The 18,033-nt window shown below is 44.1% G+C and overlaps 1 protein-coding gene across 3 annotated transcripts in view; it reads left to right on the top strand.

Annotated features, from left to right (window-relative positions):
• flna (filamin A, alpha (actin binding protein 280)) overlaps window positions 1-18,033 on the top strand; it is a 55,130-nt gene that overhangs the window by 34,768 nt on the left and 2,329 nt on the right. The window contains exons 14-47 of one of the 3 annotated variants that reach the window (XM_028012553.1): window positions 71-214; window positions 305-428; window positions 758-918; window positions 1,002-1,092; window positions 1,833-2,002; window positions 2,150-2,267; window positions 2,776-2,888; window positions 3,016-3,165; window positions 3,274-3,592; window positions 3,931-4,104; window positions 4,191-4,353; window positions 4,434-4,594; window positions 4,766-4,933; window positions 5,072-5,195; window positions 5,889-6,045; window positions 6,454-6,643; window positions 7,608-7,631; window positions 8,750-8,997; window positions 9,417-9,488; window positions 10,119-10,218; window positions 11,095-11,235; window positions 11,332-11,460; window positions 11,760-11,933; window positions 12,874-13,035; window positions 13,109-13,312; window positions 13,400-13,552; window positions 13,635-13,757; window positions 13,858-14,124; window positions 14,213-14,350; window positions 15,215-15,330; window positions 16,104-16,236; window positions 16,320-16,496; window positions 17,518-17,736; window positions 17,813-18,010. In XM_028012553.1, coding sequence (XP_027868354.1) covers window positions 71-214; window positions 305-428; window positions 758-918; window positions 1,002-1,092; window positions 1,833-2,002; window positions 2,150-2,267; window positions 2,776-2,888; window positions 3,016-3,165; window positions 3,274-3,592; window positions 3,931-4,104; window positions 4,191-4,353; window positions 4,434-4,594; window positions 4,766-4,933; window positions 5,072-5,195; window positions 5,889-6,045; window positions 6,454-6,643; window positions 7,608-7,631; window positions 8,750-8,997; window positions 9,417-9,488; window positions 10,119-10,218; window positions 11,095-11,235; window positions 11,332-11,460; window positions 11,760-11,933; window positions 12,874-13,035; window positions 13,109-13,312; window positions 13,400-13,552; window positions 13,635-13,757; window positions 13,858-14,124; window positions 14,213-14,350; window positions 15,215-15,330; window positions 16,104-16,236; window positions 16,320-16,496; window positions 17,518-17,736; window positions 17,813-18,010 — 5,305 coding nt within the window. The remainder of the gene's footprint in view (window positions 1-70; window positions 215-304; window positions 429-757; window positions 919-1,001; window positions 1,093-1,832; window positions 2,003-2,149; window positions 2,268-2,775; window positions 2,889-3,015; window positions 3,166-3,273; window positions 3,593-3,930; window positions 4,105-4,190; window positions 4,354-4,433; window positions 4,595-4,765; window positions 4,934-5,071; window positions 5,196-5,888; window positions 6,046-6,453; window positions 6,644-7,607; window positions 7,632-8,749; window positions 8,998-9,416; window positions 9,489-10,118; window positions 10,219-11,094; window positions 11,236-11,331; window positions 11,461-11,759; window positions 11,934-12,873; window positions 13,036-13,108; window positions 13,313-13,399; window positions 13,553-13,634; window positions 13,758-13,857; window positions 14,125-14,212; window positions 14,351-15,214; window positions 15,331-16,103; window positions 16,237-16,319; window positions 16,497-17,517; window positions 17,737-17,812; window positions 18,011-18,033) is intronic. The other 2 variants (XM_028012565.1, XM_028012559.1) reach the window with 2 other exon arrangements.

Here is an 18,033-nt window from a genome sequence, read left to right as displayed (position 1 = left end):
AATCCTTCCATACCAGCATGTCCTAACTGAATTTTACACACTTATCTGAGAACTATTGTTTACTGCGTAGGATGGAGAGGGCAACCCTGTGGATGTCCAGGTTAAAGACAACGGTAACGGCACATACACCTGTACTTACACACCCCGGAAACCAGTGAAGCACACTGTCATGGTGTCCTGGGGGGGTGTCAACATCCCCGAGAGTCCATTCAGGGTGAGGTTCTAAAATCTGGATTTTGGTTTGGTTTTATGCTTCTACAGCCCCAGAGGTCTCTTAAGCTCTCGTCTCTGTCTCTGACTCCAGATGAATATTGGTGCTGGCTGTCACCCGAACAAGGTGAAGGTCTCTGGACCTGGCGTAGCAAAGACCGGCCTGAAGGCCTTTGAACCGACATACTTTACTGTTGACTGCTCAGAGGCTGGTCAAGGTAAGATGACTTGAAGAAAACAGTCCAGTTTTCTGCATCTCCAACTGAGATCCTGTAAAACATATTGGTGGCGTTAACATGCAAGTAGTAAGGGTGGATACTTACCATATTGTTTATCAAATATTGTGATAAATCTCTGTTCACAATTGTGATAAATTGTGATGGATTGCTGATCCATCTCGCTATAGCCATACAGTTAGCTAAAACAGGAGCAACAAATGGTTCTTAGTCACAACTTTTACCACAATATTAACACGAAATTACATGATAAAACTTTTAAGTCCATATCACAAATGGAAAAGTGTATTCATATCGTCTCTTGGCCTCAGGTGACATCAGCATAGGAATTAAGTGTGCTCCCGGTGTGGTGGGACCAGCGGAGGCAGACATAGACTTTGACATCATCAGGAACGACAACGACACATTCACTGTTAAATACACTCCTCCTGGAGCCGGCAGCTACACCATCATGGTGCTGTTTGCTGAACACGTGAGTTTGAGCCATACGCGATTAGCCAGACTGTATCAAAAGGTTGGCACATATGTGCTATAATGCTTCTGTTTCCTGTTTAGGCCATTCCCATGTCACCGATTAGAGTGAAGGTGGATCCGTCTCATGATGCCAGCAAAGTTAAGGCGGAGGGACCAGGACTCAGCCGCAGCGGTATGAGTGCTGCACAAAACACTGACCAGTCATTACAGACTGTTATGATGCAAAATACAGACCTAATTGGACTTCGTGTCGAATTTTCGAAGGAATTGGAAATAAAACAAATTGAGATAATTGGAAATAAACAAATTATTTCTGTAACATATTTTTAAGTTGTTTTACATCAAACTGCTTATAAGCTAACCAAAAAAAATGTAGACATGTCCTTCTCAAACTTAAATAATTGCGTTATTTAAGGTTTGATTTGAAATGGTCAGATTGACTGGGTCCAACTTTTCTTGTCTGGTTTCGAGTCTGGACCTGGGAACGTACAGTAGAAGCTGGTTAGGGGATTTGTTGTGTGACGGTACACATTTCAGGCAAATATGATTCAAAATCTTAAAGAACCTACAAAAATGAAAACTAGATCTTTCAAGTTTATATAATTTATCTAGATAAATTTGGCTTTTGTTGTTTGCTTTTAAGGTCATTTACTACTTGTTCAAGCATCAAATTTGCTTCATCTTCTTGCACTAAGAATAAAATAGTGCAAGAAATCATTTCACAGATGATTCGAATTGTTTTTTTATATATTTACAGTTAAAATAAATCTAATCTCATAGCATGTAACGGGTCTAATAATTTTTTTTTTAAATCATTTAAATTCATGCCAGTTGGTTAATTCAGATTAATTTCCCACAAGGACCCTCCTTAAGGGATCAATGTTTTTATGATTTGGTCTTTTCTCCCTCCAGGAGTTGAACTGAACAAACCCACTCACTTCACTGTGAACACCAAGGGAGCTGGAAAGGCCAGCCTGGACTGCAGCTTCAGTGGGCCGACCAAAGCAGAGGCCGTTAAGGACTTTGAAGTCATAAACAACCATGACAACACACACACTGTCAAATACACTCCTGTGCAGCAGGTGAGACGGTGGAAGCTCTCTTGCCGATTAAATGTCAGAAACGATTTCTGCGCCGCACTTGGAAGCTGGGAATCTGAGTTAAAGAGGCTGCGTGTTTAGGGGAAGGTGAAGTAAATTTCATCATCTTTGCTCTTGTCTCTCCATCAGGGTCCTCTGGGAGTTGCTGTGACTTACGGTGGAGATCATATTCCCAAGAGTCCCTTCAATGTTGCTGTGGCTCCGACTCTGGACCTGAGCAAGGTCAACGTCACTGGACTAGGAGACAGTACGTTCAAACCTTCAGTCATGTTTGTGTTGCATAATCCAGTGCCTCCAGGGCGGCGCTAGAGGGCCTCAGAAGGTTGGAAGGAAAATGAAGCAAGAAATTATGACTAATTAAATATATTATACACTTTAATGTGTTTTTCAGTCATTATTACAAAATGTCAAAATTTGTAACATGTTAAAATAATTTCTTGAAATGTTAATTGATAAATGTGGCTGCCTGTCAAGCTACTTCGCTCCTCAGGCTAGTTTAGCAAGTGCAAAATGGACAAGTTTCCAACGAGAAAAAAACCTCATTGCCAATTAAATTCTGAAAGTGTGAGGCAGCACTTGTGCTAAATGACTGTAGAAATAATTAAGCTTTGAATAAAGGTGAGAAATGTTTTTTTAAAACTTTAATTTTTGCCTGCCTTGGTTATCAGATTTCAGAACCAAATTAACACCTACCGTTGCCACACTCCCTTCCCTGCATTTTACCTGACCCAAGAATGCTTTTTGTGTCACTACAGAAATGACCGTCGGCAAAGACCAGGAGGTGACTGTCAAATCGAAGGGTGCTGGCGGTCAGGGCAAAGTTGCCGCCAAGGTTACCGGGCCTTCAGGAAAACCGGTCACTTGTAAGGTCAGTTTGACTTTAGACTTTTTCTTTTTTTTTTTCTACTCCAAAATCTCTGAATTCTACACGGTCAATCTCTTAAAACCTACAGTACTGAAATACTTTTTTTTTTTTTTCTTTCATTTTGTTCCAGGTTGAGCCAGGGTTGAGCCCAGAGACCAGTCAGGTGAAGTTCATCCCTCGTGAGGCAGGGCCATACCAGGTGGAACTGACCTACGACGGAGTGCCCATCCCTGGATCACCCTACACTCCTACAGCCTACCCTCCTACTGACCCGTCCAAGGTCAGCAGAGTCGCCCTCCCTTCTCCTAGGCCTTCATGGATCTTATCAGCATTATTTCATTTCCTTATAAAGAATCGGTCATTTAACTCTGCCTCCTTCTCCGTCTAGGTGCGCTGCTCTGGCCCAGGACTGGAGCGGGCCAAGGTCGGGGAGACCGGAGAGTTTGTAGTGGACTGCACCAATGCTGGTCCGGCTGAGCTCACCATCGAGATCATCTCGGACAGCGGCACAGAGGCCGAGGTTCACATCCAGGACAACGGAGATGGAACCTACACCATCACTTACATCCCACTCTACCCGGGCTCCTACACGCTCACCATACGCTACGGAGGCCAGGATGTGCCAAACTTCCCCGCCCGCCTTACCGTGGAGCCGGCCATCGATGCCAGTGGAGTCCGTGTGTTTGGACCAGGAGTGGAAGGCAAAGGTAACCTAGCCATCCACTTGAACAATCAACTTCCAGGAGACGGATATATATAGTAGGGATACACTGATATGAATTTGTGGCAATATTAATTCTGCTCTTATGGCCAATAACAAATATTTATAGATATTTTTTATATTGTATATATATTTCAAAAATGGCCACCCTGCTTCTCTGCTTCTGTTAAACAGTACAAAATCGAGCATTGCATCACTGTCACTGTCACATTACCAAACACACACATCCCCATTTTTACATGTCGGATACTGATTTGTTAAATCATACTTTAAATGAGCTACATCTGCACATGCTATGACAACTGTATGTTGTGTGATTTTTAGGAGTATTCCGTGACGCGACCACAGACTTCACCGTGGATGCTCGTGCTCTCACACAGAACGGAGGCGACCACATCAAAACTCGGATCAGCAGTCCATCCGGCAGCTGCCCGGATGCCGTGATCACAGACCACGGCGATGGCATGTACGCCGTGGAGTACACTCCCTACGAGGAGGGTGGGTTTAAACATCGCGACACGAACATTAGCAGGGGGGCGATACCTACTGGCTGGTTAGGATTGTAACTCTGTTTGTGTGCTCAGGCCCTCACAGTGTGGAGGTCTGCTACGATGGCTCTCCAGTGCCCAAAAGTCCATTCCGTGTGGCGGTCACCGAGGGCTGCGATCCGGCTCGTGTCCGTGTTCACGGTCCTGGCCTGAAGAGCGGCATCACCAACAAGCCGAACAAGTTCATGGTTGAAACCCGGTACGGAAAAAGTTCAGGTTGGCTCATCCGGCGGAGTGGCTCCGTCTCTTCGTTTTTATAATACCATGTTCCTTCTGCAGAGGAGCGGGAACTGGAGGTCTTGGTCTGGCAATGGAAGGTCCATCAGAGGCCAAAATGTCCTGCACTGACAACAAAGATGGCAGCTGCAGTGTGGAGTACATTCCCTATGAGCCTGGAACATACAACCTCAACATCACCTATGGAGGGCAGCCAGTCAAAGGTGACTCTCAACTACAACACCTTCTGGAGGAGTTTGTCTCCAACACCTTGAGATTGAATACATGAGAATCAAAAGCAAATACTAATCTGCTCAACTTCAGCATTTACTAATGTTTTTCTACATTTAAAAAATAAACTTTGTAACTTTTTTTGTTTTTTTTTGTCTGAGCAGGAAGCCCCTTCTCCGTTCCAGTCAGCGACACCGTGGACAGCACTAAGGTGAAGTGTCAGGGTCCTGGCCTCAGCAGCAACGTCAGAGCCAACATCCCTCAGGAGTTCACAGTGGACGCCTCCAAAGCTGGAGTGGCCCCTCTGCAGGTCCGCGTTCAAGGACCCAAAGGTGACGAGTGTTCTTGATTGTTGAGACGTACCTCAACGGGATCCACGATTAGTTGCAGCAAAAGACTTTATCTGGGGAAATATTCCATTTACGTTTCACAAAATGTAGAAACGATGAGCTCATCGCTGTTTCTTGCAGGAGTCGTGGAGCCTGTCGAGGTGGTGGATAATGGAGACCAGACTCACACCGTCAACTATGTTCCCACCAGAGAGGGACCCTACTCCATCAATGTCTTGTATGCTGATGAGGAAATCCCACGCAGGTAAAACTCAATGCATCATTTGGCTCCAGCAGTAACTATTATTGGTAGGCATTTATTGTGTTATCATTTATCGTGATAATTTTCTGGTCATGAGAATTTAGATTTAGTGATTAAAAATCACACTTTGTGACTGGGGTCCTGAAAAAGCACATTATAAATAAGTATTTTAACAGTGTTTGTGGAGCTATGAATATCATGTGGAGCAGTCACAGCTTACATAGTCACAGTTCAATAAGAAAATGGCTTAATAGTTATCGTCACGTTTTTATCGTCATCACAATAGCACAATAAAATATCAACACTTTCAGTCCATATCGACCACCTTGAGTAACTATACTGTAGAGGTCTTTGTATTTATATTTACTGCATATGGAAACATCAGACTAACTTAAGAGTTAGTCTGATGTTCTCTAACAAACCTCGGAGACCTTCATAGAGAATAAATTACAGGCCAGTTGATTTTTTTATTTTTATATTTTTTACTAATTAGGGGATTTATGAAGAAATTGTCGTTTTGTCTAATTTGCGATACAAAATAAATGGTACTTTTTCATTTCAGGGTCCCTGGAAAAATATCCTGTTGTTCATGTTAAAATAAAACATCTATGAAAAATCGCTCTCAATTTCTGCCCAACCTTTCAGTGGTGATTCTTGGTTGCTGTTCAAACTGCACTTCTTGTCTGCCTCTTGCAGCCCTTACAAGGTGAAGGTCCTGCCGACCCACGACGCCAGCAAGGTGCGTGCCAGCGGACCCGGCCTCAACACCACCGGCGTGCCCGCCTCTCTGCCTGTCGAGTTCACCATTGATGCCAAAGATGCGGGCGAGGGACTGCTGGCGGTGCAGATCACGGTGAGTGCTCACGTTGAGGTCAGAGATCGGAAGCCTGACCTCTGGTTCTTTTAAAGCTCTGACATACACCTGGATTTCTCAAAAATGAATCCTGCATAATGTAATTTAAATAATTTATGGCGAAAAAGACAATGCCAAACACTGATAAAGGTAGGTATTAAAATTAGACGGACGATAAGAGTGGCCCAGCAGGAAGTATGTAAGGTCACCATTACTTAAAGAGAAGAGAAGACGGTGTGAACTTTATTTGCAATATTTTTGGGTTGTACTCGAGCAAATTTGATTATTTGAAAACTGATTAGATATTTGAGTCTCCAATCTTTGCATGTTTTATGCAGTCGGATAGAAAGCATGAAAACTGATCATTTGGTGCAATTTTTGAGCGTTTAAGTCCTTGTGTTTCTGCAGGACCCAGAGGGGAAGCCTAAAAAGGCAAAGATCCGTGACAACCATGATGGGACCTACCTGGTGTCGTATGTACCAGACATGACGGGCAGATACACCATCCTAATCAAATACGGAGGGGATGAGATTCCTTATTCACCGTACCGCATCAGAGCTCTCCCCACCGGAGACGCCAGCAAGTGCACCGTCACAGGTTAGCTTCTTTACGCTCACACTCTGATTTATAGAAACTTTGTATTCTAGAGTTAGAATCAAAGTTCTTTTGTTTTAGTTTGCTCCATATTCACTGAAGGTCAAATGACCTTTTTTTGGTTTTTTTGTGGCAAAAGAAAGTAGAGATCAGAATCTCAGCAATTATGGACACATTCATCTCAGTCATTTCTTGCTGCATTTAACTGCAAATTAGGTTCTTTGAATACAGAGAGCCCAGTGGTTTCAAAGTTTTTAAAGTCTTAGACTTAAAAAAAAAAAAATCTTTTCATTGCTTTTTACTTGACTGAAAATGTCTTTGACACCATTTTTCAAAAGTATAAAAACGTATTAATTTCAAACGTAAATCATTTGTACGGTAGAGAAGTTCCTGCTATCTAAAAGTGTACAAATACATGAAACACAAGCAAATCAAGAAAACTTCAAATTGTTTTAAAAACTTAGAAAATTTTCCCCCCCAAAAAATCAACTGTAAATATAATGCAGTCATCTGACTGTCCTGCAAATATTCACAAGTCATTATTTGCACTGGCAGCAGTGTGACTGCAGAGTGGCCACTATGTGGTCTGATGTTTTGAATCTGACAGATGAATGAACTTAACGTGTCAATTTGCTTGTGTTTGTGTGATTGCCTTTGTTTTCTCCAGCTGCATTGCACTGAGCTCTCCCTTTCAACATGTCCCATCAGTTTTTATTTGCTGCTCAGGTCTCATTTTTCTGTGCATTGGTATGTCATGTTGCTCACGCTGTGCTCCTCAGTTGCACCTCACCTACACTCCCCCTCCCCCCAGACACACACATGCATTTCACCACCACCGTTCTTCAGCCAACTGTCTGGAGCACAGTTAATGCCACCCAGCACCCCCACGTCCTTATCTGACTGTCTTTTATTTGTCACCTTTTTTCTTTTATCTTGCTCCCCTGCTTCTCACCGTTCCTTTTATCAGTCTCAATCGGCGGTCACGGTTTAGGTAAGCCCTGTGAAAGATTCGTAACAGAAGAATTGCTCTCTCTCTCCTTTTTTTTTGTTTTTCTTTTCTTTTCGCATGGAGAATTAGTGGTACCAAACCTTTCCAGAATATCCCATCCTGTGCTTTATTTATTTATTTTCTTTCAAACTCATTTACTTCTCTCATAACACTTCCTGACTCATGTTTTTATTGGACGGACTAAAGGACTAACAGCATCAATAGGACGGCATGGTGGAATGGTTCTTTTAGCTAATCTAGTTATAGTTGTAGATTAAATTGAAACTTTTTAATAACAGATGACTAGTTGGTTACAAGTTACATGAGACTTGAATAACATGACTAGATCTGACCCAACTTTAACCTGGTCTCATGGTTGTGGAATGTGCATGCATTGTGTTTTTACGAAGGTAAACTTGGGAAGCCGTATGGAGGAATGAACCTGCCAAAACTAAAAATGCTCATCAAAATAAAGATGTCTTAACTATGTAACATGTGTGGGGAATTGGTTGCATAAAGTATTCACATATTTTAGTCCTATCTTACAATTTTATTTAAAAATATTTTTTGGTAGTGTATATTCAAGATAAAAAAAATTTTTCTCCAATGTTTTATTTGGCCAAATGTTTTGGTTTTTTTTTCATTTTTACAATTTACCACCTTTGACAGAACTGCATTTTAACTTTAGTGAATTTATCTTAACCTTTTAAAGAACAATATCTCAGTGAATTTGGGTGTTTATCATAGTTCTTTGTTTTGTACTTATCACAAAAAAATTGTTTTTCTTTTTTGTAAGATGGCTTTACATCATTCCAAGTGCACATTCTGAACAAACTCGCTTATTCACTTGGAAAATGTATGGAAATGCAAAGAAAATAAGATAAAAATGAATGAAGCCCATTAATCCAAAATGTGAACTCAGAAATGGATCCAGCTAATTTAAGAGCCAAAAGGACAAAATAGTTTCAGTCTATATTTGGATGCATTAAATGATGTATTAAGAAATGCAATCCACTTAAACTGGCTTGATTTTGGGTATTTGGCATGTTCAGTCTTCCATACTTTTCTACACATCAGACTGTAACAACCAATCACATTATGTATGTTTTTGTTCTCCTAAGGCGCTGGTGTTGGTCCAACTATTCAGATCGGTGAACAGACAGTCATTACAGTTGATGCCAAGGCTGCTGGGAAAGGCAAGGTGACGTGCAGCGTGTGCACGCCCGAAGGGGCGGAGCTCGACGTGGACGTCGTCGAAAATGAGGACGGCACCTTTGACATCTTCTACACTGCACCCCAACCCGGAGAGTATGTAATATGTGTCCGTTTCGGAGGGGAGCACATTCCCAACAGTCCGTTCCAAGTTACGGTGAGTTGCTTAAACTGCAGACGCACAGGTCTGCTATTCTTAAATGTTTGGCTCAAGATTGCTAAAGAAAGACGAGTTGATTTTAAAATGACAAGAACCAAAATGAAACTGGAGAATTTTACATGTTTAAAACCTCTTATCGCATAATTGTAGTCTCAAATCTCTGGGCTCTCGAGCTGGCTTTACTTCATTTTCTTCAGAATAGATTAGCATAAAGTTTCCATTTGAAGTATTTCTGCTTTTGCTCCAGATATCCCAGGTTCTTCAGCAGAACAAAGCAATGATGCTTCTGCCTTTCCTTACGAAGTCATTATTTAGAAAATCTTCTGGCAGTATGAGTGTTCCCTAAATCATTTTGTTTCACACTTTCAATCCTTCATCTTTTGTGCCTTCTCTTCACCACCTCCCTACCCTCCCAGGCTCTGGAAGGACCATCAGACCAGCTCATGCAGCAGAGACAAATGCCCCAATACTACGCTCAACAGCCCTGGGTACCTAACAAACATCAAGCTGGTCTTGAGCTCCATTTGTGTTTAGCTGCCTTATTTTATTTTATTTTTTTTTTTTTTTGCCCCAGTTGTCATGCTTCCATGTCATTGTTTTCATCCCACAATGCCTCACTTCATCAGACTCCATCAGTGTCTGTCTCTCTTTGCAGGTGTTTCATTCATACTGATGCCTTTTTCTTATCACTTCGTTCCCTTCATGTGAAAAACTGAGTCCCTCCTCCAACACATGAACAGTGCAGCTGAGCTTTACAATATTGCATCCCCATTGTGGGAGAGATTTACATTTCCCTCAGAATTTTTTTATTAAATAATTGTGCAGCTCTGTTGTTAACTGCTTCATGTGGGAATCGCTTAAGAAACAAAGCGATTTTTCATGAGAACCGTCTTCCTCTCGTCTCTGACCCACTGGTTTTGTTCTCGCAGTTTGTGCTGGCGCCGTCGTCTTGACCATAATCCTCATTTGTCATTTCATTCCATGTCGTCTCATCCCTGCATTGGTGTTTGGAAGCTTTACCTCTCTTTTCTTGCGTTGTGCTGATGGTGTGCAACATGGCTTAGCAGAGAAGCGCACCATAAAGTCCGCAATCCTTTAATTTCTGTTCTGTCTTTCAGGCAACAGACAGACCAGTTGGGATGAATGGCCTGGATGTGACAGGACTTAGACCTTTTGACCTGGTCATCCCATTCACCATTCAGAAGGGAGAGATCACAGGTAATGGATAAAGTTTAAATCTCATTGTTACGATGTCCTAAGGACCGGCTACAAGTGATAGTCGAGACCACCTAACCCAAGACCAAATCAGTACCAGACTCTATTGAGGCAGAGACGGAACCAAGACTGTTGAGGGACTGAAACGAAGCCCACATCACATGATACAATAAAATATGAAGCACTACATTTGCTTGCGTCCTTCAATATGTTAATTATATTAGGTGACGTTAGCTTATGCATCATGTTAGGAGGCAAACAGCTGACAAACAGAAACTGGTGCCCTAAAACACATAGTGAATACACTACACAGGTAGCTAACATAATATGTGTAGCTAATGACTAAATCTTTGTGTGAGTTGCAGGCAAGTAATTTTGGTACAGAAGTAGGTTGCTAACATTAGCTAGCTAGCTTTGCTAACAGCAATTTCATAGAGTTTACCCTTCTTTGTGCTTCCTCACTGATGATGGGTTGGAACTAGTCCCCACCGTCTCTGAAAACAAAGCACTGTATAGTTTGAGTTGCTCTGTGCTGTCTTCTGCGTATCTTCAGCAATACAATTCGACGACATAAATCCCAAAGAATATATTGGATTGTTGACTGCAGTAACAAAATACATATTTAGGAAGGAGATATGTTGTTGATGGATTTGAATCTGAGTGTTTTACAGCCAATGAAAGCAAGAATGTTAAATAAAACTGGCAATATTCTGGCTATTTAGTGATATTTCCACAGTTGTGGTCTTGAGAAAATCCAGAGCCCTCAATGTCCAAGACCCAGACAAGATGGGGTACAAGATGAGACAAACTATCAAAGTAGTATAGAGTACTAAACCACTAGTTACAACATATGCCTCTATTTTGTTTTTGTTTTTGAAGGTGAAGTCCGAATGCCATCAGGCAAGGTGGCCAAGCCCGACATCACCGACAACAAGGATGGCACCGTAACCGTGAAGTACGGTCCCACAGAGGCCGGTCTGCATGAGATGGATATTAAATATGATGGCATCCACATCCCAGGTACATCAGAGTTCTGCAATACCTGCAGCTACTACAGAACATCAAAACGGCCTAAATGACTGTTTTTTCATGCCTTTCTCTGTTTTCCATTAACAGGAAGCCCCCTGCAGTTCTTTGTGGACTACATGAACAGCGGGAATGTCAGTGCCTACGGCCCTGGTCTTATCCATGGAACCGTGAACAAGCCTGCCGTCTTCACTGTTGACACTAAAGACGCTGGAGAGGGTATGCAGAAATGACACCAACCTACTGTGTTCACACAAACGTTAAATTCAAGCTGATCATGTATTTTTATTACATGTGTATGTAAAAACTACACATACGTGTGCATACCTTTTTTTTTTTTTTTTTTCCTCCACAGTGTATACGTAACTGTCTGCACATAGACTACAGGTGGAACTGAAGTCAAATTCTTCGCTTTTGTGCAGAAACCTAACAAATAGTCCGGATTTTGATTGTGTTTATGAGAATGAATCTTGCAGAAACAAAAATACAACTTTGTGCGTTGCTGTATATAAACGCAGGTGGCCTTTCTCTGGCCATCGAGGGGCCATCCAAAGCAGACATCAGCTGCATGGACAACCAGGACGGGACCTGCACAGTGTCCTACCTCCCTGTCCTGCCAGGGGACTACAGCATCCTGGTCAAATATAACGACAAGCACATCCCTGGAAGCCCCTTCTCTGCCAGAATCACTGGTAAGGCTGCGTTTTCGACCCAGCAGTCAAGTTAGCAGACGTGCGACCTTACAGATTGCACGTCATGACTGATGACATTTGGTAGGAGCATTTAACAAATTAGTGTTTTAGTCCTTTTTATCTTTGCAATCATCCTCCTTCAGGGATATTTCTTTAACAAGAGTTCTTAGGGGACTTTATGAAGACAGTTTCTGAACACGCGTCAATGTTTGCTTTATCTTAATTTCCAGGTTTTGTACTGGAAATTATGCTGCATATTTTTGTAAGCAATCAGTTTTTGTGAGATCTTCAATGAAAGTGTAGGCGTTTGAAAGTTGTTTTTGTTTGTTTGTTTTGCATGAGTGCTGTGAATAGTTGTCTACTTGAATGAGTCATAGGTCAGAGTTAAATGGCTTACTGACCTATAAACTAGCGAAAAGAGAAGAGTCCAGATGCTGGACTGGAAGGAAACGATTCTCTTCTTTATTGCCAAATCTCAGGAAAACAAGAACCGGAAAGAAAACCTTCAGATTATTGAAGTTTTTTGCAAATTAAAAGAAAACAGGAATTTTTTTTCCTCCAAATATCCGAAATCTTAGATCATAGTTTGTCAAAATGTTTATTTTTATCTTGTATTTATTCTGTGGTTTATTTACTTCATTGCACAGTAAAATGATTTTAATAAGTTGCTGCACAATGGCATTTGACTGGTCATCCTGCCCTGGAAGTCTTTTCCAGAATAAACATCTTAACTGGTTTATTAGCCCCGCCCACTGACGCTGGTTATGAGGATAATGGATCACATGAATTCATGAACCATGGCAACAGGAATGGGAACAATGTGTAAAAAAAGACTTTCTACATGCTGCTGACAAATATATGCATTTATTACTCTATCATGGCCAGTAGTGGACGTCCACACATGTAGAGTTTGTTCTAATCAGCCTGTCCTCGTTTCCAGGGGACGACTCCATGCGGATGTCCCACCTGAAGGTGGGGTCGGCTGCTGACATCCCTCTGGACATCGGCGAGCTGGACATCAGCCAGCTGACCGCCTCCCTCACCACGCCCTCGGGTCGCGAGGAACCCTGCCTGCTGAAGATCTTGAGGAACGGCCACGTCGGTGAGTCCGCCGCCGATCGGTAACCTCTTTGGAGGAATGCGATCGGTGCTTTAACCGCCGCCGCTTCCGTCAGGCGTCTCGTTCGTGCCGAAAGAGATTGGCGAGCACCTGGTGAACATCAAGAAGAACGGACGCCACATCGCCAACAGCCCCATCTCTGTGATGATCAGCCAATCGGAGATCGGCGACGCCAGCCGTGTGCGTGTGAGCGGGCAGGGCCTGAGCGAAGCAAGGACCTTCGAGCCAGCAGAGTTCATCATCGACACTCGCGATGCGGGTAAACGCCCGGAGGAGATTTTGACAAAATTATTCCATCTGAAAAATACAAGGGAATTGAATATTAACTTCTGCCTGTTGTTGCCAGGATACGGTGGCTTGAGCCTTTCCATTGAGGGACCCAGCAAAGTGGACATCAACACCGAGGATCAAGAGGATGGCACCTGCAAGGTCACCTACTGCCCCACAGAACCAGGAAATTACATCATCAACATCAAATTTGCTGACCAACATGTGCCAGGTGCTTACCATTAAACGGTCAGGGGTTAAAGGTCAGGAATACGGGGGTTTTGGCTTACTGAACCAAGGGATTGTGCACACAGGGAGCGCCTTCACGGTGAAGGTGACTGGGGAGGGCAGGATGAAGGAGAGCATCACCAGGAAGAAGAGAGCCGCTTCTGTCGCCAACGTGGGCAGCCAGTGTGACCTCAGCCTCAAGATCCCAGGTGACCCAAACAGGAAGTTGGGAAATCACCAGACCCAAACGTCTACTTGTTCTGTTGGCGATCTGACCTCCTCCTTCCCCCCCAACCCCTCTTCCTTCAGAAATCAGCATAGCGGACATGACGGCCCAGGTGACCAGCCCCTCAGGTCAGGTCCACAAAGCCGACATCATGGAGGGAGAGAACAACACCTACTGCATCCGCTTTGTCCCCACCGAGACGGGCGTGCACACGGTCTGCGTCAAGTACAACGGCATGCACGTGCCCGGCAGCCCCTTCCAATTTACCGTCGGGCCCCTGGGTGAAGGCGGAGCCCACAAAGTTCGCGCCGGGGGGCCGGGCTTGGAGAGGGCCGAGGCTGGAGTACCAGGTCGGTGCGATCGGGGTGTGTGTGTGTGTGTGTGTGAGCAGCGTGTGTTTTCCCACGGTGAAACTGACTCCTCTGTGCCGCTCCTTAGCCGAGTTCAGCATCTGGACCAGAGAGGCCGGGGCCGGGGGCCTCAGCATCGCTGTGGAGGGGCCGAGCAAGGCAGAGATCACCTTCGAGGACCGCAAGGACGGCTCCAGTGGAGTGTCTTACATTGTTCAGGAGCCGGGTGAGAGGAGACGCACTGAGCATGTGCAACAAATCAAATGGTTTTCATGCACAGGAGTTAAACATGGAGCTCTGTTTATAAGGCACAGAGTTATAAACAGAACTCTAAATACAACCATCTAATGATAATTCTATCAATTTCTCTTTCAGAAACTATAAAAAAAGCCTTTTGTGAATAAATTAAATTGTCTGAACGATGCAACACAGCTAGAAAGAATTAGAATATCTCCTTTACAACTCTGAGTATAGTCTCAAACTTTTTCCTATTTACAAATTTTGCGATGTGGGGCAAATATTTTTTATTTCTTTTTTTTTTTTTTTAAATAAAGTCCAACAGATAAGAAAAAAGCTCCGACTTATTTGTTTGGTGATTGCTAAATAATTTGTTGCTGAAAATGACAAAAATCAAATACTGAGATTATAAATGGAAAGAAACCCAAATATCAAGGGTTGCACCACTAAATCGGCCAGCTGTTAAAGATCCGTAATTCTGGGAGATCGGATTTATCGGCCGATATGTACTTGTGAAACCGATCTAATCCTCCGCCGCAAACATCTGAAAATCAGCCACTGGCCCCCTCTGCTCGGCTGTGAGAGAGGACTGACGGACCCAACTTGACGGCAGGTCACCTCTGCATGTAGATGACCGTCACCCTACTGTTGCCGACTGGGAGACTCTATCGTCATATTTTGTTTTTTCTTCTCGGATAAAAAAAAAAACAACAAAAAAAACACAGTATCTGCCAAAATCAGAGTAGGTCATGCTTTTCAAGTAATCTTGTACTCCTACAAATACTTCCCATGAGTGACTGACTGCTCCCCGTCGACCAGCTTCAGTGACTCTGACCGTTGTGTCGTCCTGCAGGCGACTATGAGGTGTCGATCCGTTTCAACGACGAGCACATCCCCGACAGCCCCTTCATCGTCCCCGTGGCCTCGCCGTCGGACGACGCCCGCCGCCTCACTGTTGCCAGTCTTCAGGTGAGGCTCTGAGACACGCACACATCCGTGTGCATGCAGACCAGGCCGCAGTGCACTGCCCGCCATACAGCAGCAGCTTGAAGCTCAATCCATCTGGGTATCAAACCAGAGAAGATGCGGGGGGAAGTTGAGCAGTTTTAGTTTTGGGGCCTTAAACGACCTAATCAAACATGTCAGTTGATAAGTAGAAAAGGAGAGAACAGTGAGTAGATGCTGTGAGACTAGAGTGGACAGGTGAAGCTGTACAATGAGCTGATGCTGCATGGGGGGGCAGTTCAGGGGCTTCTGGGAAACTCGAGGACTGTGTGTGTTTCTCGTGCCTCATTCTAAAGGCTCCCAACAGCCTTCCCGCTCTCAAGCTGTGACAGGGCGCTAAAGGGTTAAAGAGGTCGGAAACGGGCTGTTTTATTTTCCCTTCCTGTCTCCTTGATCTCACACACACACACACACACTCCCATTACCAAACCTCACATTCCATTGATTTCCAAAAGAATCCTAGAAAATCTAGAGTTGGGCTCTACAGATGTGTTTCTATAGGTTCTCCTTTGCTCTCACACACTCCTTCACACCACTGAAGAACTAAAATTCAGAACCAGATCCACAGATTCTCTCGGGTCCATTCCACCTTCTGTCTCTTCACTACACAGCCTTCCTCTTTAGCCCTCTTAGCGACCTCCAGGTAAGATAAATATGAAACTTCTGTGAGCAGCTGTAAACTGGAATGGTTATCTCAGCTTGTGACTCAGTGTTGGAGTTTATTTGTTGTCGAGCAGGAGTCAGGGTTGAAGGTAAACCAGCCGGCATCGTTTGCCGTCAGCCTCAACGGCGCCAAAGGTGTGATCGACGCAAAGGTCCACAGTCCCTCCGGCGCGCTGGAGCAGTGCTGCGTCACGGAGATCGATCAAGGTAACGGAGGAGAATCACTTCAGAGAGCCAGCAGGGCTGTAGGAGTCTCTGTGTGACTTGGCTCTGCTGTCCCCCTTGTCCAGACAAATACGCAGTCCGGTTCATCCCCAGAGAGAACGGCCTCTATCTGATCGACGTCAAGTTTAATGGAAGTCACATTCCAGGAAGTCCGTTTAAAATCCGCGTCGGGGAGACGGGCCAGGCTGGCGACCCGGGCATGGTGTCCGCCTACGGACCGGGACTGGAGGGAGGCACCACAGGTAGCGCGCCGCCATCATGTACATCATCTTTGCAGAGTGTGCAGCTAGTTTTTATCCAGGTTAGAATAAGTACTCTGTTATAGGTTCTATAACAATGATTCTTCAATAGCATCTGGGTAAATTCCAGTTTTTCCAAGCACTGCTGTCATTAGTTATTTTAAAATAGCATTGCAGCAGGATTTGGATCGTTGCAAACAATTGGCACTCTCTAAATATGCGTTCAAGAGGAAAGTTCCAAGTTTGTAGCTGCACTAATAAATTGCGAGGTAAATGTTAAACAGAGTCCCACCAACATCGGCCCAAGTAACATCAGTGGTTTGTGACCCATAGTTAGAGATGGGGGAAAAAAATAAGGATCAAGGGGGAAAAGTGTGGAACGTTTGGTTCTTCCATCAAAACCAACAAAAATCCAGAAGCAAATGTTACAAAAAAACTGCAGTGATACAAATTGTCCGATATTTCTCTGTGCTGATAATCCACTGAGGCCAGTGTAGAGGCAGTAATATACCATCTCAAGATGTTTTTAGCCATTTCCAGCTGCTTGTGCAGCTGAGGGGTTCAAGCTCTAGACCCAGAAATGTTGCAGACTACATTCCTCCACCCTCCCTCGTGTTTTCTGGGGAGCTCAGGACAAGACCTCATTGAACCTTTGTTCATTTTTTAAAAATATTTTTTGCCCCCTGCTTGCCACTTTAAGGCATCCAGTTTATGGCAGTGACTTGATTTCTCAGAACTGAACATTAGAAACCATTTTTATCTGTAGTTTGTCATGTTGCCATATCATCAAGTTGCATCAGAAATGCACCTAAAATCTGCACAAAAAGACCCAATCAGTTGATATTTCTGATGCGACTTGATGTCATAAGTTGCATCATACGTGTAATACGTACATAGTTGGAAGTTTCTGCATGGTGAAAAGGGTCCGGTAGCTTTTGCTGGAGTTCTTAAAGTAACTGTGTGCAGCTTTGTGTTTTCCTACCCTGTTCATTGTCACGCTCACTTTTGTCCTGACTGCTTTTAGGAACTGCGTGCGAGTTTGTGGTAAACACAAGCACTGCAGGCCCCGGGGCCCTCGCCGTGACCATCGACGGGCCCTCCAAAGTGAAGATGGATTGTGTGGAGTGTCCAGAGGGTTACAAGGTTACTTACACCCCAATGGCCCCTGGAAACTATCTCATCTCCATCAAATATGGCGGCCCTTACCACATTGTGGGAAGCCCCTTTAAGGCAAAGATTACAGGTGAAGCAAGGTCTTTGCTTTTGGTTTGAAAATGTAAAGTGAGACGCAGCCGCCCCTGACTCGCTCTGTTCTCCAGGTTCCAAGCTTGTGTCCAGCCACAGCATGCATGAAACCTCCTCGGTCATGGTCGACCCCGTGACCCGCGCCATCAGCGGCTCTCAGCAGGCCACTCCCACTCATTCAGATGCCAGCAAGGTGACGACTAAGGGCCCCGGCCTGACCAAGGCGTTCGTTGGCCAGAAGAACAACTTCTGTGTCGACTGCAGCAAAGCAGGCAAGTCTTTATATTTTGTGTAT

Source organism: Xiphophorus couchianus, chromosome 1, assembly GCF_001444195.1.
Source record: "Xiphophorus couchianus chromosome 1, X_couchianus-1.0, whole genome shotgun sequence".
Classification (NCBI taxonomy): domain Eukaryota; kingdom Metazoa; phylum Chordata; class Actinopteri; order Cyprinodontiformes; family Poeciliidae; genus Xiphophorus; species Xiphophorus couchianus.
The sequence above is the reverse complement of the archived record's forward strand: the minus strand, read 5'-3'. Positions and strand labels throughout refer to the sequence as shown.